General features: G+C 35.1%; 5 protein-coding genes across 7 annotated transcripts; 2 read left to right on the top strand and 3 right to left on the bottom strand.

The window, feature by feature from the left end:
• Positions 1 to 2,611: 2,611 nt before the first annotated feature.
• LOC108840154 (VQ motif-containing protein 22) lies at positions 2,612 to 3,423 on the bottom strand. The gene has a single exon (XM_018612981.2). The coding sequence runs from the start codon at positions 3,370 to 3,372 to the stop codon at positions 2,824 to 2,826; it is 549 nt and encodes a 182-aa protein (XP_018468483.1). The 5' UTR covers positions 3,373 to 3,423; the 3' UTR covers positions 2,612 to 2,823.
• Positions 3,424 to 6,825: 3,402 nt separating this feature from the next.
• LOC108842950 (probable protein S-acyltransferase 19) lies at positions 6,826 to 10,848 on the top strand. Of its 2 annotated transcripts, XM_018616010.2 has the most exons (10): positions 6,826 to 6,967; positions 7,254 to 7,381; positions 7,488 to 7,601; positions 7,776 to 8,180; positions 8,255 to 8,323; positions 8,410 to 8,481; positions 8,565 to 8,693; positions 8,787 to 8,867; positions 9,138 to 9,338; positions 9,444 to 10,848. In XM_018616010.2, exons 2-10 carry the CDS (start codon positions 7,337 to 7,339, stop codon positions 10,500 to 10,502), a joined length of 2,175 nt encoding a protein of 724 aa, XP_018471512.2. In that variant the 5' UTR covers positions 6,826 to 6,967; positions 7,254 to 7,336; the 3' UTR covers positions 10,503 to 10,848. The 2 variants fall into 2 exon arrangements, with proteins under 2 accessions (XP_018471512.2, XP_018471514.2); XM_018616012.2 differs by lacking the exon at positions 6,826 to 6,967 and having other exon boundaries at positions 7,055 to 7,381.
• Positions 10,849 to 11,316: 468 nt separating this feature from the next.
• LOC108841105 (putative F-box/LRR-repeat protein At4g15060) lies at positions 11,317 to 14,764 on the bottom strand. 2 transcript variants are annotated; one of them, XM_056991929.1, is made up of 5 exons: positions 14,591 to 14,764; positions 13,952 to 14,183; positions 12,038 to 12,924; positions 11,814 to 11,954; positions 11,317 to 11,728 (listed from the first exon to the last, which is right to left on the bottom strand). In XM_056991929.1, the coding sequence occupies exons 3-5, from the start codon at positions 12,911 to 12,913 to the stop codon at positions 11,435 to 11,437; spliced, it is 1,311 nt and encodes a 436-aa protein (XP_056847909.1). In that variant the 5' UTR covers positions 12,914 to 12,924; positions 13,952 to 14,183; positions 14,591 to 14,764; the 3' UTR covers positions 11,317 to 11,434. The 2 variants fall into 2 exon arrangements, with proteins under 2 accessions (XP_056847909.1, XP_018469390.1); XM_018613888.2 differs by lacking the exons at positions 13,952 to 14,183; positions 14,591 to 14,764 and having other exon boundaries at positions 12,038 to 13,125.
• A 2,212-nt stretch (positions 14,765 to 16,976) lies between these two features.
• On the top strand, positions 16,977 to 18,865 carry LOC108839387 (uncharacterized). The gene is made up of 7 exons (XM_018612156.2): positions 16,977 to 17,172; positions 17,257 to 17,349; positions 17,445 to 17,672; positions 17,783 to 17,935; positions 18,052 to 18,105; positions 18,209 to 18,352; positions 18,500 to 18,865. Exons 1-7 carry the CDS (start codon positions 16,999 to 17,001, stop codon positions 18,863 to 18,865), a joined length of 1,212 nt encoding a protein of 403 aa, XP_018467658.2. The 5' UTR covers positions 16,977 to 16,998.
• A 933-nt stretch (positions 18,866 to 19,798) lies between these two features.
• Positions 19,799 to 22,009, bottom strand: LOC108828651 (uncharacterized). The gene is made up of 11 exons (XM_018602403.2): positions 21,880 to 22,009; positions 21,730 to 21,797; positions 21,374 to 21,455; positions 21,183 to 21,266; positions 21,003 to 21,042; positions 20,877 to 20,922; positions 20,731 to 20,789; positions 20,590 to 20,657; positions 20,308 to 20,391; positions 20,173 to 20,222; positions 19,799 to 20,042 (listed from the first exon to the last, which is right to left on the bottom strand). Exons 1-11 carry the CDS (start codon positions 21,933 to 21,935, stop codon positions 19,930 to 19,932), a joined length of 750 nt encoding a protein of 249 aa, XP_018457905.2. The 5' UTR covers positions 21,936 to 22,009; the 3' UTR covers positions 19,799 to 19,929.
• Between the last annotated feature and the right edge of the window lie 392 nt (positions 22,010 to 22,401).

Raw genomic sequence — 22,401 nt, 5'->3', positions numbered from 1 at the left:
AATTTGGAGAAGAGGTTACAAAATATGTGTCCGATAAAAAGTAGTTACAGATACAGTTTGTTTAAATCAATATATGGTTTATTTTTTAAGTAGATAACATGAAAAAAATATTAGTGGGACACAACTTCATATCAATTGGACATGTTGAATAATTAATAGAATAGATTATGGTTTGTGTATGTTCGTTTGTTCTTGTTTTTTCTACCTTTAGTGTTAAAAAAAAAGTTTCTCTGCCCCCTAAATAAAAGAAACCATGCCAAATTCGACAAAAAAATGAATTTTAACTAAAAATAATATGGAAATTGCATTGTATAACACAAAAAAATAATAATATTTTGGTACCAATTGACCTAATTTTTGCCGATACAATATATATATTATGTAATATTACTTTTTATCCTTTTATACCACCGATTCTACCTGCACAAAAAAATACTTTACATTAATAATTATTTGCACAAACGTTAGTCTCTAACGTGCTATTTATACATCCACTCAATCAAAAATAACTTATTAGTTGGTAAAACTGTAAAAAGTGAATTTTTAATTTTCTGATTTGAAAGTTTCCATCAACTTCTTGCAGATAATAGTTTTGTGGAAAAGAAGATAGTTTTCAAAGGATCTATTAGATTGCGAAGAAGATAAATAGTTTTTTTTTTTGTTAAATTTGTTCTATTCTATTATATGTATATAGAATAGAAGTGTAAAATAATATGTATTATGTTTGTTCTAATTATATTATGTAATTCAATATATTATATTACTATACTATATTATCATATCTATTTCATTTGACAATTAATAAAAAATGTTCTACTTTGTTAATAAATATAGTTTGTAATTTCGTAAGTTCTAACTATCGCTACATGTTTTGAACATGTAAAAATCGTATTATGATCTATACTGTACCGTTTAATACTACATAATATTATGCACTGTTTTAGATTTTGATAGTTGGATTTAAGATTTATATTTGGGTTTAGGGTTTAGTGATTAGAAAGTGAGAAATATGGTTGGGAGTCATCATTAGTTGTTTCCATACATTTATAAACATTTCATAATTTCACTAATATATATTATGCTATGGATTTTGTTCTATTCTATTTGGATGGGGTTTATGCTTAGATTTATGGTTTATATTTGTATTTAAAGATTATTGATTAGGGTTTAAAGTTTAGTATTTAGGATAGGATGAGATTAGGATAAAATTTAGTATCTAGATTGTAGAATTTAAAATAGAGTTAGTATCATATATTATTTTGATATATGAAATACAACATTTAAGTTTTCTATGCAGTAAGAAAATGCTTAAATGTGAACCAAATACATAGTGGTTAACTTCATCTTTTTTTATTTGTTACCAGTAATTTATACCAGTTGATTAAAAGATGCAACACAAAAAACTCAAACTAAGAATATAACTGGATCAATTAAAATTTATCGTTATTTTTCCAATAATGTCAAAATCATAGATATTCATTTAATTTCCTTCAAGATTTAAACCATTTGGCAAATTATCTCAAAATAATAATAATAATAAAAAATTCGAATTATGTTTATGTTATTTCGACCCTTTTTCTTGTCACTCATTTTTCCAGTATAATTACTTCTAAATTGGGAGATTAAAGTGGGAAAAGAAAAAAAGAAAAAACATCACGTGAGTGTCTTCACATGTTGGTAGCCTACTTTCACCAACTTACTTTCTCCTGTTCCCAAGCGAAAAGCAACGGCGAAGTAAAATATTTAATTCTTTTATTTTTGACGAAATTCTTTTCTTTTTTCTTTAGAGAAAATTCTTCGTTTGCAACTAATAATTTTCTTAAAAGCTAGACACACTGAACGAAAGAAAGAAAAAGACGCTCACAGGTTTCCATGTAGAAGTCATATGATACTCGAAACAATTCCCAAAAGAAAAAGAAGTTCTATATTAAATTCTCATATAGTTTTCGAATGTTATTTTCACAAAACCCACCATATCGTGGATTTCATATAGTTAAACAAAGAATCACGTATTCAATGTCGATAGATTAGGATACTTTATAAATTATAATCGGATTTACGTATACCTATTTTCTGATATATTTTTTATCCCACGTTGAAATATTGAAACTGTATTCGCATCTCCTATTTCTTTTCACAATCGATATATATAGAAGGATGTAATCACTCTGTGCGTGTTTACGTTTAGTTTTGTGTTATTTCCAAACATCATTTCAATTCTCTTTTCTTTTCCAAACAGAAAAAAAAGATGATTTCATCTTAAAACATCAGCCAGCTATAGGTTGCCTGAATTTTTTCCAACATCATCTCAGTATAAACTACAGATATCTACACGAATTTAGATTGAGCAAGCTGTTAGGATAACACAAGTATACGAGCATAATGTTTTCTACACAATGTATATGATTATGTAGTCGAAAACAATAAAAATTAGAGATGAGCCCATTGGTTTACAGTTTATTTTCTTTCTTTTTATGTTTAAAGAAAGTAAATGAGAAAGTAATTTCTTTATGTTTATTTTCTTTCTCTGTATGATTATTTTCTTTATGTTTAAAGAAAGCTGAGTTTTTTTTCAATTTACATTATTTAATTTTCTATTTGAACATGGAAAAATGAAAATTTAATTTATTCAATCTATAGTCCGCAGAGTTATTACAACACAAAGAGACATTCTAAAGAAACACACAACTTTAAAAAAAATTACGATAGTCAAAGTTTTCATTCTGCTACAAACAAAGTCAGTACCTAACATTTCTTCATTTTACATTTATTTTCCTCAGAAAATAAGTTACAGAAATAAAATATAGAGTGATCCACCGATCCTCATTGCATCCATGAAGTAGTAATATTGCTATTCATCTCCGATGACGGAGCATAGCCTCTTCCTCCTCCTCTTCCACCGTCTCTACTTTCATCCACCGCCAGAAAACCATCGGAAACCACTGTGTTAGGATAGCTAAGATGAGTACTCACGTGGTTTGACGAAGGGACCATGTACTGTCGTTGTTGTTGCAATACTTCGTGATGAGCAACCTGGTTCTGGATATTAGCGTACTGATAGCCGCTGTAAGAAGCTCCGGCGGTGGGTCCCGACGAGGTGAGGCTAAAACCAGATGACGGTGAACCGAAAGCCAGGGCGGATGGACCGCCGGTGAATTGTTGGACCATGGCTCTGAAGTTGGCTGTGTCGGTGTTGAGAAGAGTAGTGGGTGTACGGCGGGAGGCTCTAGACCTACGACGTGTTGGCTTCGAAACACGGCGGCTTTCAGGGTTAACCGGAGAATCAGCTGACGTGGAAGTGGTGGTCGCGGTGGTGGTGCTTGTGGTTTGGTTGTTGTAGAATTGAGACCAGTGGTTGTTGGGGTTGGCCATCTTCTTATTATGCGAGAGATTACTAGCCTTGGTTATGTATTTATGGAGTCTCTCTACGTGTGTTTATAAAGGAGTAAAAGTTATTTTTTTTTTTTTTTATCACAGGAGTAAAAGTTATTTAATTGGTTCGGCTTGGTCAAAAGAAGTTCATCTATACGAATCGTCGCCGTTGCTTTTGGTGTGATTTTCGACACGTGGATTAGATGGAAGTAGTCATCGCCTAATGTTTGAGGTTGTCGATTTGCATTTCTTAATTCTTTCGCATAGTGTACTTCCGACATTCAGTAACTTTAGGAGTCATTTACATCACGACACTTTTATCACATTTCTTTCATTTAAAAAAAACACTTTTTGTATAATTTTTTATACTTAAAATTTATAATTTTCGGTTGATCAAACTCATATATAATTTCGCTAAATTTGTGAATCAATAAAGAGTACATAGTTTTTGGGTGAAATGCGTGAGTTTAGTATTTAAACGACTGTTTTTTTTCGAAAACGTAGCTGGTAGCAAATAAAAAAAATGGAATGGTAGGAATTATAACTTTTGGAATTTGATGGAATGAAATCAACATTCCACGTATTTCAAAACGTTTTTGATTTTGGAATGATTTTTCAAGTGAAAATTATTTTTTTCTTTGGAATAATTTGGAATGAAATGGAATACTGTTTCCATTTTTTTTTATTATAACTGGTAGACAATTTTAGAATGCACATAAATTAAGCATTCATGAAATTTTTATTCTAAAAAGTACATTCCAGTTGCAGCCGTAATATAATGTTTTTTAACTGAAACATAATATTTATTGATTGGGTAAAAGTTACAATTGCTCCTATTAACATAAGTTCTTCAAATTAGTTAGTAGATTCATATATGATAAAGCCCTTTCTAAAGAAAAAATTATTCATGTATCATATCTCGAAGAGGGGTTGTATTTGAAGTGAAGGATAGATCAAAATGCATCAAAGGGAAGAAGTGAAGTGAACTTATAAGAAGAATAAGACAAGATATCAAGTTGCCATCTTGTGTGGATTCGCTCTGCCTTAGCATTACCAGATGAATTGTAAAGTGTCAAAATGCTCTGGCCATGGATGAACCATTTTTGTGCGTTTGGAGCTTTATCTTCCCAATCACTCACGTTTTACATTTATCAGAACAAAACATATCAATGATTCTTCTTATAACATTTTATTTAAAAAGATTTATACTTCCTTTGCACGGGTGAATCTCGGAGCCAATGATCAAGCGCCAGAATAATCAAACAAATTACTAGAGCTGTTTTGATGAACTACCAGGCATATGAGCAGATCTCAAATGATTTTCCTGAAAGATTAAAAAAAATATAAATTTACCGCATTTTCTAAAGATACATTTTCAATCATAAGTAAAGCAATTCAAAAAATATTATTCAGTGAGCTAGCAAAAACCTGTAACTTGTAGGTAACATTGGCAGGCCTGAAATCGATTTGGCCTTGCACATGACAATAAGATCACACTCATAACACACTTTGGAGGAGTTTATAATGTAAACAAGTGTAATGTACCAGCCAAGGCATGATTTGTTGTTTTGTGAAGAAGCTGAAATGCACTGGTGCAGTGGAACTCAGTTGTCCCTGAAATCATAAGAAACCACAACATGACAAATCTTCATCATTTCACATCAACTATTACTACTTAGCACATATTTGGGTAATGGATCATTGGTGTTATTTTCTCTGATTCCACCAGGCCTTGGATGGTTCGTTGATTTCACATTGTAGCCTTCTTGAGGTGGCTGCTAAATTTAACTATTTATATCACAACTAAAACAGGTTTAGTATTAATAGCTATAGCTAGGTTTTGTAATAATCAAGCAAGCCAATCCTTGAACGTTCAGTTGAGGACCGTAATAGCCATTGTTGCTAATTCCATCTGAACTTATATTTTCCTGCACGAACAATCACAAGAACCAGCAGCAGACTATAATGTCATCTCCAACACACCCTACTATATCTCATATAAAAAGATGCACTGTTAATCAAACGAATAAGAGAAGATTCAGACAAATTCGTTTTGCAAGCTCTGTTGAGATTCAAGCATTTGACTAGCCTTTTATTGTCCCTGCATAATGTCATTTTGAGGACTTTTTTTACATCTTTGAAACTAGTAGAATGTAAGAGTATTACATACGCATGGTTTTAGATTGCAGAGAAGTTTCAGGTGGAAAAACCCACCTTTCTTTCCCAGCAACAGTTTTCTTTTTGGTTGCTTGTACGCCGGACATTACTTGTTTTTTTTTTCTTGGTGAGCACCGTTATTAAGCTGGCTATTTATTAGACTCGGTGATGTCTCTAGGATTATTCAGACCAACATAGTTTTATAGGGTCTTAACCAATGTGCGCATTACGATGTTGTATGTTTTTCTGGGACAACCTTTCTGACTCATTTCAAGGGCTGGACTTCACAAATTGTTACAAAGTCAAACTCTGGCCTGCTCTTTTACAAAGCAATACTCCACTCTTAGCATCTTTTGTCCAACTTTTCAAAATATATCGTGCCGATGGTTCTTTTGTTGTTATCCCTTTGGCTTTCAGAATCGTTTCGTCTCCCTTTATATGCATTCTCTCAGTTGGGCCTTTAGATTTCAGAGATATTTGCATTTTTTTAGCTGGAAAAACGTATTCCAACTTTAATTTCTCTATATTATCAGAGATTTTGAAAAGTCGGTAATTTGGAAAAAAGTTAACTAGATTAATATTCCGGATAGTTTTAAGAAATTTCAGGAGCTGTGAAGCTATTTAAATAATTTAAATATCTTGTAATTAGTTTTATAGTTGTGATTTGAAATGGTCAATTTAGATATCCAACCTAATCTTGGATCTATATGTTTTGTATTGTATGAATAAAATATACGATTTAAAACATATAACTGTTTATATTTTTTTGTTTAACACTGAATCAATAGTACAACTGAGTTTGATGGTTCCATAAGGAGGAGACCCATCGATCAAGCAAGAAATGAAAAGAAAATTAAGAAACAAAAGATGCCAGTAGGCACCATAACAACAAAAATAAGATCCTTGAGGGGTAAAAACCAAGACGATGGAGAGAACTGCCACTTTTGATCATCTTCCATTAGTCTCTGAACCAAGTAGAGAATGTAACCAAACCAATCGAGATAGAGAATGAAAAGATCAAGGATAGAGGAAACCAGTCTCAAAATGACAGACCTAGTTGCAATTGATAGACAAAATAACGTTTGTCTTAAAAAATAATGACCCTCGGATTAATAAAACATTAATCTCAACGGTTGGATTTCAGTTTTTCCTTTTCCCAAAAAAAAAAGAAGAAGTTTTACATTGAAAGAAAAAAAAGAAGAAAAATATCATTTTGGACATAAAAAGAAAAAGAAAATATCAAAGTGATGAAAACTACACGTAAGCGAAAGAATAAAAGCTTTGGTAACCACTTTCATTTGTCTGTCTCTGCCTTTTAGTCTGTCAACGTTTTTCTATTTTGTCATTTTTCTCTCTTCCAAAAATTCATTCCTTTCAGTTTCTTTCTCTTTGGAGTTTGGACTAATGGCTGCTCCTCTTCTTCTCCTTCCTCTGTAATGTAAGCTCTCTTTCCTCCCTGGATTCCTTTTGCAGCTAATTTGAATATTGACTTAAGGTCAATTCTAATTTCACAATTAATTTCATTTAATTATAATTAAATAAATAGTCTTCAATCTACTTTCCTCTTTCGTCACTTGACCATGACTGACCTACCATAGTTAGAGCTAGCGCGAGGCGAATAGAGAGATTGAGGAGTAGATATTTTCTCAGTCCATTTCCCCCCCCTCCCTATTTACTCCTCCTCCTTACTTCTCTCGACCAAATCTCTTTTTTACGATTTGCAGCTCCGCCGTCGTCTGAGAAGACTTAGGGTTTCGTTTTCGATTTTTTTGAAATCCGTCTGTCTTTGTGGTGGTGAAAAAAAAACATGGTGAGGAAACACGGCTGGCAACTTCCCGCTCACAAGTTTCAGGTCTTTGATTCTTCTATTGATTTGCGATTTCAATTTGTTTTTTTTTTATTATTGTGATGCGTTTTTGCTTATGTAAAGTTTGTTTCTTTTTATGTAATGAAAAAAGGTGATTGCGATCACGGTGTTCTGCTTGTTGGCTGTAGCATACTATGCTTTCTTCGCTCCCTTTGTTGGCGGACGCATCTGGGAGTTCATTCTTCTCGGTCTCTACTCTCCTGTCGTATGTCCTTTCCTTCCTTGAAGTCCTTGCTTATTTTTTTTTTTGTTAGAAAACGATCTCAATCACTAGTGTTGAGGCTCATACCTACCCTTGTTTGGTTGTTACATGTTGTGTTTTTTTTTCTCTCGTATAGATGTCTAACTTGGTTTATATCGATACCCTTTTGCTTTGCAGGCTCTCATTGTCTTCGTACTTTATGTTCGATGCACTGCAATCAATCCTGCGGATCCAGGAATCATGTCCAAATTCGAAAGAGGAGGTGGTGGTGGTGACATGGGACATCATCATGACTTACCTTCCAAAGATATCGCCAGGAGATTTAGTGAAGCGGGCAGTCACCTGCAGTCTTCTCCTTCCGTTGCCTCCAGGACCTCTACCTTACCAGCAAACTCTAGCGTGAAAGGCTCTGTTGGAGACGCCGCTCAAAGAGTGGAACCTCTTCCCAGAAAATCTTGCTATAATCCTTTGGCTATCCTGTGCGGCGTGTTTGTTTACGAAGATTGTCGCAAGCAAGAAGTGATAAATGAACACCAAGGGGACAGCGAAGAAGCTCTGTTTTGCACCTTGTGCAATGCTGAGGTTATTACGCTAACATTTGCATGCTTTCTTTACTTCCACTAAATTTTTAGAACTCGATTCCTTCTATGTGACAGGTACGTAAGTTTAGCAAGCATTGTCGAAGTTGCGACAAATGTGTAGATTGTTTCGATCATCATTGCCGGGTAAATCTTCGCACCATTGTGACAATTTGTTGAAACTTTTTGGCTAGAGTTTCATCAATTGACGCAGGTTTGTTTAAATGTTACAGTGGCTTAACAACTGTGTCGGTCGCAAGAACTATATCACATTTATATTGCTGATGGCTGCCAGTCTTCTCTGGGTATATATATATGCTCTTCATATGTCATTCATCAAACTAACTGTTTGCTTAACCAGTAATCAATTAATCTCTTCCCTTCTCAGCTCATTATCGAAGCAGCAGTTGGAATTGCGGTGATAGTGCGCGTGTTTGTTAACAAAAGGGAAATGGAAACAGAGATCGTCAATAGACTCGGAAATGGATTTTCTCGGGCACCTTTTGCCACGGTTGTTGTAAGTATTCCTAGTGCAAAAGCGATTACAGTAGTGGTGTGAGTGTGAGACTCTTCTGTTGATCTTCCTGATGCTTTCTTGCAACTTATGCAGGGTCTCTGCACTGCTGTTTCCATTCTTGCGTTGTTTCCACTGGGTGAACTTTTCTTTTTCCACATGCTTCTCATTAAAAAGGTGAGTATGGAAGAAGTCAGTCTCGCTTTTATTTGCTTGACTTGTATGAATCTTTGCTAAAAGACTGTATAAAAAGCATTGATTGTTATTCTAATCTCATAGACAATGCACTTAAGCTTATAAAATTGATTTGTTTTATTCTTGTGTTGAAACCTTATGATCTTTAGACCATATGATCTTTGTGGTTATGGTATAATAAAATATATATCCTTTACTTCGTTTGTAATTGGCAAGTGATGTGAACTCATTTTCCCTGTTTAATACTAATAGGGCATTACAACTTATGAGTACGTTGTGGCAATGAGAGCAATGAGCGAGGTGCCACCCGGAGGTTCAGTTGATGAGGAAATGCCTAATGTTCTGTATTCTCCCTCTAATTCTGCCACCACAGGCTTCAGTGGTGCAAGCTCCCTTGGTCTATCGTACAAGGGAGCCTGGTGCACTCCGCCTAGAGTGTTTGTTGATTATCAGGTATCATTTTCTTTTCCAAGAACCCTAAACACATCAAGCTTCCATTGAGTATATATATTCATTTATAGATATGTGAGGTTTGATACTTGTTACATTTGTTTGCAGGATGAAGTGATTCCTCATTTGGACCCTGGAATGGTTCCGTCGACCGTAGATCCAGATGCAACTGAGTCAGCAGAGAGGGGCAACAAGATTCCAAAGAGACCTGTCAAACTCAGTGCTTGGAAACTCGCAAAGTTGAATTCAAATGAAGCCACTAGGGCAGCAGCCAGGGCCAGGGCGTCATCATCTGTTCTCCGGCCAATAGAAAACCGTCACGCACAAGACGATGAGCTTAGTTCCAGTGGCACCATGAGTGTCGTCAGCAGTGTAAGCACAGATGCAAATGCGGGTGTGTTGATTAAAGAGATGAGGAACAATGAACCAAGGTTGCCTCTTTCTAGAAACTCTTTTGCTCCAAGCCATGGTAGCAAGGACGAGTACGAGACAGAGACCCACAGTATGAGCAGTTTCAGCAGTCCAAGTCACGCTCACGAGGCTGTCTCGCTTAGTCCTCTCCCTCAGTATCATACTGCTGGCCCCCGCTTTGCTGCAGGGGCCTCATCGAATGCTCCAAGGCCACCTCTCAATTCAGCAACCAGTCACATGATCCACTCAACCTTTGATGAAAAGATAATGCAGAAAGGAAACAAGGCAGATCCATTGTTACACCCTGCTCCTGCTCCTGCAGCTTCTCTTCTGAGAGATGTGAGAAGAACATCAGTTGTTTGGGACCAAGAAGCAGGTAGATACGTATCAGTACCTGCTACAACATCTGAGGCAAGAACCAGATTAACTTCACATCACCAGCCAATTCCTAGCTCACACACTCAGAATCCAAGATCCGTTCTTCCACCTCAAGATTCTTCTTCATCAGGGAAAGCTCCTCCTCATCCTCCCCTTCCACCTCAGCAAGGAGAGAGACTGATGTATACAGGTGACTCTATCTTCTTTGGAGGTCCGCTGGTATATATCCCGAACAGAGATGGCCTAAGAAACGAAGGTGACTCGGGAAGAGAAGGGCAAGACAGAATGACATTGGCGTTACCTCGGGAAGCTAGATTCAAAAGAGACACAACCTCAAACCAGCTTCCAGTGTTTGCTCCTGTGGGTACCCGCAAGTAGACACCAATAACTATTTCAAGGAGTATGTTCTCATCGATCTGAGACTGTCAGGGTAAGAGGACATGTAGCTGTTTTGACAGTCAAAACTCATGGAGTTCGCTCAGCAGTTGCAGGAAAGTCTAATGGGGGTTGATTGAATCTTTTGAGTATTTGATTATTGAGAGGTATGCGGAGGACTTTATGAGGTAGAAAGTAGAAATCCTTTGTGAACATTTCTTCCACGGGTTTAAGCCTTATCTTACTTCATTGCATCGTATTCTTCGCTTTAAGGACCAGTTTGTTGTATGACTCCATCAATCGGTTATGATCATTACTTGAGAGAATTAGCCAAAGGTTCAAAGTTAAATCTTGGTTCTGGATACAGTCTATATAACCTGTGTCCTGAACCGTTACTTTCTCTTCCTCGACTTTGTAGCAGTCACTGATGCTCTTCCCACCGAGATATAGCGTTTACATATGAATAGATCGTGCAGCAGATTGTAAACATCCCTCTGTTCAATGTTAACCTAACTAAGCCACTTCGTCCCTCTAGCTAAATAATTATAAAATCTAAAATAATACTATGGCGAGGACAACGAACACTATAGTAGGATAACGAACATTAACTATTACATATCCATGGCGGGCACAAGCATGTTGTAGAAAAACGTTTTTCTGTCCAATTCTTCCGCTGTAGAAGAAGGCATTAGTTTCGGTTTTCCACAAGTCCCTTAGCTGCATCAAATGTTATATCAAATAATTACTGAACGTTAACTCATTATCTAAATTTATAATCCACATCCATTCGGGTTACCAACCCAAACGACAAATAAAACCATACACTAAATCCAATTAGGGGGAAAAAGAACCCGTCCATAGGCATATCTATGTCTATATATAAATGCAAGTCTGAATCTTGTTATATAAACTAAAGCATCAAATGATTCAAATACTCAAACAAATACGAGTTTAACATCTTTTGAACCTCGAAAAGAAAGTGATAAATCTCGTATAACCATCTCAAGCCCATCCTCTTCCAGTGCACAAAACGATGATCGAAACAAGATTGTCGCAGTCTTTAAGCAGCGAGCATTACCCAACACATATTTGAACAGATCTAACTCTTTTTGCGATCCATATATCCCTGTCCACTTGAAAGTTCCGAGACTCGACAACAGACATGCTGGAACACAGGCCAGTTGATTCTCCCAGCAAACCGGTGGATCCTCACAAATATTTGTATGATCCTGTGATAAGAAGAGACAGTTTGGCTTTATACATGCATTAAATTAAAGCCAAAATAATATTTAGATCTGTTTCCAAGAAACTTACATCAGTTAGATGGATCTCAAGCTCTTGTAAATTAGGAGAATCGTTGAGTAACCGAACAAGTAATTTTGACCAATTAATAGTACATGAACACAGCTTCAGATGACGAAGCTGACTAAAGACAATACCCTCACGATATAAAGCCTGCACACGGTTAAAAAAAATAAAAATAATTAAGGAGGATGTTCTAAAATGAGATCGACATATGGATTGTTGTAACATGTTACATTTTCAGCTTGGTCTGGTAGGCATAATGAAAGCCGCTTGACATATGTGATTAACCTAACAAAGTTTTCTATACCAAGGTAGCTCGAATTGACTTCCATCTCCTCCAACTTAGGCATATCATCAGAACAGAAGGAGTAATCATCAGAATCACTACCGTTATCATGCTCATAAGTATGATCAGACATTTTGAAACACTTCAAAGATGGAGTATTTATCACAACCGCGCTGAAAAAATATCCTCTACATAGCTTTAGGGTTAGTCTCTGCAGGGACGGCACAATTACACTCACTTCTTCTAAGTGGTCACTTTCATACCCATCTTGTTCCACAAATAGGTCCTCAAGAACAGGGCAACTGGAAAGAAGTCGGTGAAGAGATTTTTGATTTGCATAAACCACACCTTGAAGATGCAAAGTTTTCAGGGAAGGGAGACGAGACGTACGAGGAACATCAACGACATTAACTCTTTTCAGTTCCAAGAGCACGAGCGATTTGCAAGTATACAAACTACTCGGCAGTTTAGTAGATTCATCAAGAGTATTAAGGTCAAGACTCAACTCACGAAGGAAGCGAGTAACTGCAATAGCTACCCACAGTGTGACATCTCCAGGTGTAACTGATCCCGTGTATCCATGACAAAAATTGAGACGCAAGCTCTCTATGACTGGAGCTCTATGCTGTGGCATATGCAGATTAATAAAACGACTTAAACTATTGCGTTTATCCGTTGACTGATCGTACTCAAGTTTAGGCAGCCACATCCAGAGAAACTCCCATCGCTTGGATAAAATACTTGTGCTTGCAGCAACTTTTGTTGGAAGAAACAATTGTACCTTCAAAAGCAATTCATCAGGCAACTGGCTGATTCTGTCCATATCTTCGCAAACTCCAAACACGAACAGAAGCAACGAATCAGACAAGACTGCAAATTATGTTTAACCTAGGGGCTAGGGCAAACAAATATGTTTGGTCCTCTAATAATTTTTCTTTTCTTAATGAAAAACACTAAAACTATTTCCAATTTTTTTTCTATCTTTCTTGATTCGGGTTCTATAATGTGAGGTTGCAATTAAGTTTATGATTTATTAGTGATTGTCATATTGACACGCGACCCGCAAGTAGGCATGTTAATTAGAGTCCAAGCCCGCATCCAGAATCCGTTTGGCTCTAAAATTACCGGGTTTGAATTTAGTTTTATAAGCCCAGAAAAAATCGGGCTTTTCAAACTAATCTCATTTAGACTTTGGATAAACTGGATTTAAGTTCGTTTGGGCTAGAGCCGGCCCAAAACCACAAAATTTTGTATTTTACTTTAAATATTATCATTTTTGTAATCAAAACTATTATTAGTAGTAACATATTATTTTAATACTTTTAATCCAAACTCTAATAAAAATATAAAAGTTGTTCATGCACTTTATTGTTTGATCATTACAAATATCATATTTATATTTTGCAAATGTAATTTCTTCTTTTATAACATAGTTTTTCAACATACAAAATATGTAACGTTTGATCATTTTCTTATCAATTTTGTTCTCTTATATGTTAGTTTAAATTTATATTTAATTATTTAGATCTTATTAAACTAGTTAGTTTATGATATATTTTTAAAGCATATGAAAAAGTAAAATATTTTTGATAAAGAAGAAAAGTTGAAAATCACTACATCTTTTTTAAGTTAACACTGTTTTTTTTTAATAAAATTCATCTATCTTATTAAAACAGTAGAAATGACAATGACAAATTATTTTTCAAAAAACTAAAAAAACTCGAAAAATCACATAACCCTATAAAGGCCGAACCAGGCTTTGAATTATAGGCCCAAAATATTTTCAGACCAGACCGGCCGGACTACTCGCAAGGTTTGACTTGTTAGTCCTATTAGTCCGAGATTGAAATTGATCCATTACCTTTTCAAAACCCACTTTCCCTATAAAGAAGATCTTGAATCTTGATTAGTTTTACAGCTTGTTATTTCCATATACTATAGAGAAGGGACAATAGCCGGAGGCAAAGCTTTGTTCTCCACCGCCATAGACAAAGATTCAGTCTCCATCACCAGAGGCAAAGCTTCTCCATCGCCAAAGGCAAGGCTTCACTTTCCATCGTCGCGGAGGAACAAAGGCAAGAGTTCAATGTTGTCTGTCGAGTACAAAAAGGTACATATTAGTATATTTCATTTCATCTTATTATTTCAAGTGACATTTACGTGATTTACTTTGACTTGCTGGAACAACTTATACGGTTGAAAGGATGATAAGAGATAGTTAATGATTCGAGCAAGAAGAATCAAACGTGGGGAACAAAACAGAAGATAACCAAATAAAAATTTCATCATTTGTATGGAAACATATGAGAGAAATATAATATATAAGCGCAAAATTATTATAAAAAAATTTCAAAGCCATTTTTATAAAAACTGGTGACAAAATAATTTAGAAAGATATATAATTGTTGGTGACAAAACAATTTTGAAAGACAAGTGCAGAGAGATGAATGATGACTAATCTATAACTCCATTCAACGTCTTCCAACAGTTTGCAACTTACCCAGGAATCGTAAAGCCACGACCAAACCCTCGATTCTCTCTCTATCATCCTCCCAGCCCGATTTGTCTTTGAGATACACGGCCGTAACTTGATTTATTAGGGTTAACGTGATTTTCATAAACGACTATGTGATCTGTTTTGTTTTGTGGCTCTAGGGTTGGGTTAGCAATTGGATTTTTATTAGGGTTAACGTGATTTTGTTAACACGTTTTTATTATACTAAATAACAGTTACAAAAATAAGCCAATTTGTGAAATTAAATCAAAATAGTTTAGGGGGTTTTGAAGGAATTTAAAAGTCTTAGAGTGATTAGTCTGGATGTAATTTAATTTTTGTGCTGTTGAAATTCTGGTTGTATAATTTCTTCTGTAAGTGTAACAATTATCGTAGTTATATACTCCCATGTTTTAAAAAGATACATATCCTATATTTTTCACATATATTAAGAAAAATATATTAAATTTGATTGTAAATGCATTTTTTTGTGAATAACATTTTTCATAACTTTTAACCAATAAAAATCTAATAAACACTATTAATTTTTTTGAAGTTAACAATTTTTTATTAAATAATACATTCAAAATGTAAAAGAAGTATATTTATGAAATGGAGGGAGTATTTTTTCTACGACACATTAAATATTAATTTAATAAATAGATTTTATAACCATTTTTATTTTTATGGTTGTAGTTTAAAAAATTAAATTAAATTGGTAATTTTAAGACCGTTGATAAAGTTAATGTTAAAAACGTATCCAGCCAATTATCAATTATCTCCATAGTGTTGGTTTATATAGTTGGAGCAGTGAGGGGAAGCCAAAGAATCACTTCGGTCCTCAATATTATTAAAATATCGGCCTTGATTTCAGTAAAGTGTATTTAACGTAGTGATTTTCAAAAGACTAAAGTGTATTTAAGGAGTTTAGGTTCAAACCATTAGGGTGGACACGAAGCGGATATCAGAAATTTTTAAGATATATGTGATCTGATATGTTCCGTACGAATAATCGACTTTTCGATTCGGTCAGATCCGTAATCTTCCGAATATTCGGTATTACGGATATCAATCAATATATTTTATCGAATATCCGATTCAATCCGTCGATCCGGTAAAAAATATTTAAAAAACAATATTTTTCTAAAAAATTTTAAAAGAAAAGGAAAATTTTTAATATAAAATAATAATATTTCATTATAAATTATTTAAAAACTACATACTTTTAAATTTTTAATGACCAAATAATTAATTTAGTAGATAAAATAACTAAAAATATATTTAGAGATATAAATTATATATAATTTTATATATACATGTATATGCATATGTACATTACGGATTGGATTGGATATCCGTTTTCTAAAAAAATGAGTATTTGTGATTTGCTCCTTATTTAACAGATATTAAATTTTAGTATTTGTTTTGATTAGTAAAGTTATGGATATTCAAATTTTTCAGATTGAATCAAATTTTACGGATATTTTATTCACCTCTGCAAACTATGTTGGCAGTTCTTTCTTTTCTGTTTGCTTCCAATCTTTTGAAAGTCAAGACCGGTGCTGAGTTGGAGGTGTATAAAAGAAGTCGACCCCTTTTTAGTCTATGTTAGTTTTACTTATTGTATTAATGAATGTTGGTTTTGTTTGCATCCAAAACTTGCTAGAACTCTAAACGTGATAATTGAGTTTTCCTATGTAACTGCTAGTAATTATGATCTTTTTTGTCATTAACCTAAACAAATCCACGAACATTTTTCAAACCAAACTAGTAACTCCATGTAGATTTCTCAATGACAATATATATATATAAGAAATTAGTCTGAGAAACACACTATTTTTTGAAAATATTATGGGTGCATGTGCACCCCTATCTCCTTACTATCTTCGCCCATGCTCCGTATCCATTTTATTACAAATTCGTATTAGAGATTTTAGATTTCTTATGAATTTAAATTTATGAATATATTTATTTTCTTCTAGATAATCTAATATTTTCTCCATTTTTAATATAAGTTGTTTTAGATTTGTACAAATAAATTAAAAAAAATAATTAATTTCTTATATTTTCTAAATAAAAAATTATTAATTATTTATCTAATCATAGTTTAACCAATAATAAAAAATGTATATTATCATTGGTCAAATGATTATTGTCAATAAATTTTACATAAAAAGACGAAAAGATCATATAATGTAGAAGTAAAAAAATTGACCAAAAAGTAAGTCTCTGCCGAAGTAACTAGAACCCGTTGATTTTTACGTTTCGGTCAGAGGTCTTAAATTAAAAACCATAACTTTTGTTTCTTTCTCAGCCTCCTCGACCTTGTACCCATATAAAACGTTTATCTATCCTCCTTCACAATCAATCAACTCTGTATTCCTCTCTCATTATTGATTCTCTTGTTGGTAAAAATGGAAGTAAGAGGTCTAGTGATGTACGTGTTGTTGATGTGTTACATCTTTGGTCACATAATGACAAGTCATAACAATGGCTTTATCGAAGCCCGGAGCTCGTCTAAATACGGAGATCAAGAAATCGAGAAGAAGCTAATGACAATTAACAAACCCGCTGTCAAGATCATCAAGGTTCATTCATAATCTTTTCGTACTTACATATACAAGCATACAGCTAAATTTTATACAATGAACTCCTATGGTTGGAAATGATAGACTATCCATGGAGAACTATACGGATGCGTGGATTTCTTCAAGCAACCAGCATTTGATCACCCTTCTATGAAAAATCACACATACCATTACAAGGTACAACTTTGGATCCATCCCCTATAAATGTAAATTCTTTGTAAAAATTGTACATTTAAAGAAAAATACAATAATGCTTTTGTGTCATGTGTTAGATGCGTCCGGTATCCCGTCCCAAAGAAAAGAGAACAAGAGAGACAAACAATACCGGATATGGTTACTTATGGGAGAATGGTGTGGGTTGTCCCATTGGTACGGTCCCTATACGAAGAATCACCAAAGACGATATCTTGGGATTAAACTTGTTAGAGGATAAATATAAACCTGGGGGTTCTTACAACACTACCACCTACGGTACTGACCCGTATTACGACCAACATCATGTAAGTTACTTCTTTTAGTTAAATAACCTAATTACCAATGAATGTTTGATGTATACATATATATATTTATTTAGTATGCTTGCATACTGAATGAAAATAATTTGGATTAGTTCGCGGTGGGTCGGACACCGAACAACCGAATGGTCTTCAATGGAGCAACAATGGAACTTTGTATAACCGCCCCTCAGGTTAAGCCTACCCAATTCAGTAGTGCTCGGCTTCACATTCAGTTGGGAGACGATTTCATCCAAATTGGTATAACTGTAAGTTATTTACTTTTCCACTATATAAAACGTACGCTACAAGCCCCAGTAACTAAGCTATTGGTATTTTGTGGTTTGATAAATAATTTTAAAACACACTATATATATGTATTCAGGTAAATCCATTACTGTACAAGGACGACCAACCTCGGCTTTACCAATATACAAAGGTAAGACCGAGGCCGCGAGGCCACGACCGGGCCAGCCATTTATGTTAGTAAATTCTTGTTCATATAATATGTGACGTGACAAATATGTATATCGATGACACAGGCCGGTGGACAACAATGTTACAATGCCCAATGCCCCGCAGGAATGGTAAGTGTTCGTCAAGATTTTCCAATGGGCTTGTCAATGCTGCCAGCTTCTGTTCGCGGTGCTAAGACAAGTTATTTCAGCACATTTGGACTAATCAAGGTTGGCTTCATTCTTAGATTATATATGCTTTGTCTTCTTTTTTTAATCACATTATTAATTCTCATTAACTTGTTGTTAGCTGTCAATACGATGCATAATTCAGTATGTATAGTTACTCATGTCTACTAATCATTTTGTTGGCACCAGGACCAACCAAGTGGGAACTGGTGGTTTCAGTTTGATAAAGACTTCGACGCAATCGGTTTCTGGCCGTCGGAAAGGTTTCATCAAAACTCTGGAAACTACGTCGAGTGGGGCGGAGAAGTGTTCACCGCATCACTACCTGGTCCTCAGATGGGATATGGAATTTTTCCATATGCTGTTATAAGTTACGATGCATATGTCAAAAATGTAGCCATACTCGATGCTAATTTTAACTTTGATACTAAAGTGGATTACATGGAATCATTTTCGGACAATAATGCAGGATACCAAGTGATCGACTTCGTAAAGTCTGAATTCAAAGATGCTGGTCATGTAATCTTTTATGGTGGTCCAGGACTCGATCATTAATTAAAAAGTTTGGTCAATATTGTATCTATAATTAAAAAGTGTTATTGACATATGTACTCTGGAAATTATCTCATAAAAATAATATTTTCAGAATACTTGGTTAGCAGAGTTAGTTAGACCCTAGCTATAGCTATTGGATCATTTCATGCCATGAGTAATGACCAAAGGGATTGTTGCCACAGTAGCTGTCGGGAACAATAATTCTAAAATTGGACTAGCGTCTAACCTTGCACCATGGCTCATATCCGTGGCTGCAGGCACAACTGATCCAAAATTTGTTACTGATGTAGTTAATGGAGATGGCAAGACCGCTACATGTAAGGACAGATTTTCTTTTCTTTATTCAGTTGGTGTATGAATCTGTTTGTCCCAACCATTAGTCATGGTTGATTAAAGTATGAACATACAGGGAAGATCGATTAATGACTGACTTAAAGGGAAAGAAGTACCCTTTGGCCTATGGAAAAAACTCCTGCAAATAACTGTAGAGAGGAGCTAGCAAAGTAACTTTGTAACTCAAGGATAACTTGCGACTCAAGAATTAGATGGAACTTTACCGTTTATGGAAATCTCTTCATTTATTTATACCGTTTAGGCTTAACTACTCTTGCCGGTGAAGCCTTTGCTTGTTCTGAGAAATCTCAGCTACCCTTCAATGACAGCCAAAATTTTAGCTTCATCATCCTCAGATATCACTTACAAACCAGAAGTGTCTGCGAACCCTAACCTCAATATCAAGGTGAAGCCACAGACACTTTCTTTTAAGTCGTCTGGGGAGAATAAGAGTTTCACTGTGACTTGTCTCCACAGCAAGAGCCTTGCGCAAATTTCTGGTATTGTGTCAGCGTCTCTGGTTTGGTCGGATGGATGGATGGATCAATAATGTGAGAAGTCCTATTGTTGTATATTAGGTATCAATCCCAAACCCAAAAAGATTAAAAGTATTTCATGTTATGGTCTATGTTCTATTGCTTTTACATTCATGGTCCCAGACTCAGTCTTAAGGTTATGATACAAAAAGGGTAATCCTTGTGACATAAATCAAATAGTAGCTTTCTGAAACTCTAGTTATTATCACCCTTCCCCGGAAACATTCCTTCCATGAATTCGTCGAAGTTCTCATCATCCTTGACTTCTCCTCTCTCATCACCCTCCAGCTTGGACATATTCTTTTTTCCTGCCATTGTGAAATAAAACTTTGTTCATTCCCTTCTGAGATTTTATAATCCATAATCTATGAAAAATCTGAACCTAGCATCCCTTCTAGAATAGACACACAATATATCTATGTTTGGTAAATTTCAGACCTTTTCTCCTTTCCTCTTCGTCTGTGTCATCATCACTGCTTGATCGATTCCTGGATTTCAAAAGAAAGTATTTTAAGCTTAACAGAAAACCATAACCCTTAGTTGTGATTATGATACTGATTCTTTTATCCATACCGTTTACGTTTCTGCTTTTTCTTTTCTTTACTCTCTGATCTTTCACCCTCCTTTCTTCTTTTGTAATACAGCTTCTCAGCACATCTAGTGACATTAAAAGAAAAAGGTGAAGAGGTTTGTTAAGCTTTACTGAGACCAAGCAAAAGGGTATACAAAAGCATATAAACAAAATAGTCCTTGATCATGGCCGTAGGTACTTAATTTCCAAAAATCACCACCAATTTTTTTCTTCAAAATGAATATAAGAAACATATATGAACAGGCTGTACAATGAGTGCCTACCCCTCACAAGTTACGAGTTTTACAAGGGCTTGTTTGTGTTCACCAGCTTCATGATAAGAAAAATTCACCTGCAAATTCAACAAGTTTACACAGACATAAGACATGATATCAGTAGCTGAGAAATTTTCTAAAGAGACATGCCTCATAGCTCGCCAACCCTTCTATTTCATGACACTGTTTGCTTCCACACATAAACTGCCCTGACAGAGAAGCAATGCATTTAAACTCAAAAACTCTCATCTTAGAAACTTCCATGAAAAAAAAAATTTTTTTGAAGTAGTATTAACCTTTGCCTGACATTACTTCTTTTTCCGTTCTCCATCTTAAACCCATCTGCAAACATTTAAAACAAGTCAAGTGAACAAAAAGTAATACAGGAAACCAAAATGAGATTGAAGTATCTCCATCCGTACCTGGCCAGTCTTGTACCGTGACATGTCAGCTATACAGTATCTTAAATCAGTCAAGGAGATACAAAGACATGAACTCATCCACACACTCTCACGCAAAAAAAAAAAATTACTTGTAACTTAAATAAGTTATCTAAAAGGTGTTAAATGTATCGGAAGCATCTTAATGTAGTATAAGGATACTCCTTAAAAAGTTTATCATAGTATCGCTTCACGAGCCTTTGCTCCCAAGAAGGGTTTAAATCATCTTCTTCAGATCGTATAAACCTTTTGCAAGACAAAACCCCAAAAATTCACGAGGAAACATGCAAACAAAACGCAAGGAACCAGTTTCAACAAGAAACACCATTATACAAGAGAGATTGCACACATACCGGTATCCTTCTCTAAGTGTGTCGTGGTCGGTTTTAACGGGCAGCTTGACTTGTGTCGGCTTGTCCTTGCCATAAAAACGAACTGCAAAAGTAAATAAGCACGAGATGAAACTACAAAGGAGGCCTTAATATACTAGAATAAGACTCCACAACTAAAAAGGAACATGTAAGGCTGACTGTAGCCTCCTTCCAAGCTCAGAGGAGAAGACTGTTCATCAACCAGATTTGATTTTGGGACAAATATATGGATTCGGATAAAATAAGAAAAAGCTCCTCTTATTCACCCAATTTGATTGTCCCTTTTTAACCTAATATTAAGAAGCTACAAGAAGCGGATGGAGAAGAAAGGAGTGTACCGTAGTCTTTCAGGAACTTCTTATGCCGTTCATAAGCGTTTAGGCCACGAATATGCGCTTGGTATTGCCTGTAGAAAAAACCATTGATGAGCAATGAAATCAACAACACTAATTCGAATAGAGAGAGAGAGAGATGGAGCGAAGATTAACTGCTTGCGTTCTTCTCGGTCGTAAATTTCAGATCTGATGGCTGCCGAAGAAGCCATATAATATAATATCCGCCGATGAAGAAGAAGAAGAAACTCGAAACTATACCTGAGTCGTAAACCTGGAATGAATTTATCAGCTCTCTCCCGCGATCGTTTTATAGTGGGCTGGGCCTAGTGCCCTCCATGAGTATGGGCCTTTGCGCTTAAATTTAAAGGGGTAACTAAATTCCGTTTGGTAGTAGTATATAACTTGTTTCCTTTTTGCTTTGATGAAGATAATAATGTTTAAAGAATAAAAAAGAGTAACAATGATTTGTTTGTAATCAAGTGTTAGAACAGTGAGAACAGAACAGGTGATTAATCTAAACATCCAAAAATGGCAGAGAATGTTTACACTGATATGGTACAACCTCGAAGGTTGTCTACATTTCACTTAGAACAAGACGCAGAACAATATTCATCGACTGCAGAATATTAAAGCAAGCTCAGCTGACAACACCTGCTTCGCTTAGCTATCCGCAAC

Source organism: Raphanus sativus, chromosome 2, assembly GCF_000801105.2.
Source record: "Raphanus sativus cultivar WK10039 chromosome 2, ASM80110v3, whole genome shotgun sequence".
Taxonomy (NCBI): domain Eukaryota; kingdom Viridiplantae; phylum Streptophyta; class Magnoliopsida; order Brassicales; family Brassicaceae; genus Raphanus; species Raphanus sativus.
Note: the sequence above shows the minus strand (reverse complement) of the source record. Positions and strands in the feature narration are given on the sequence as shown.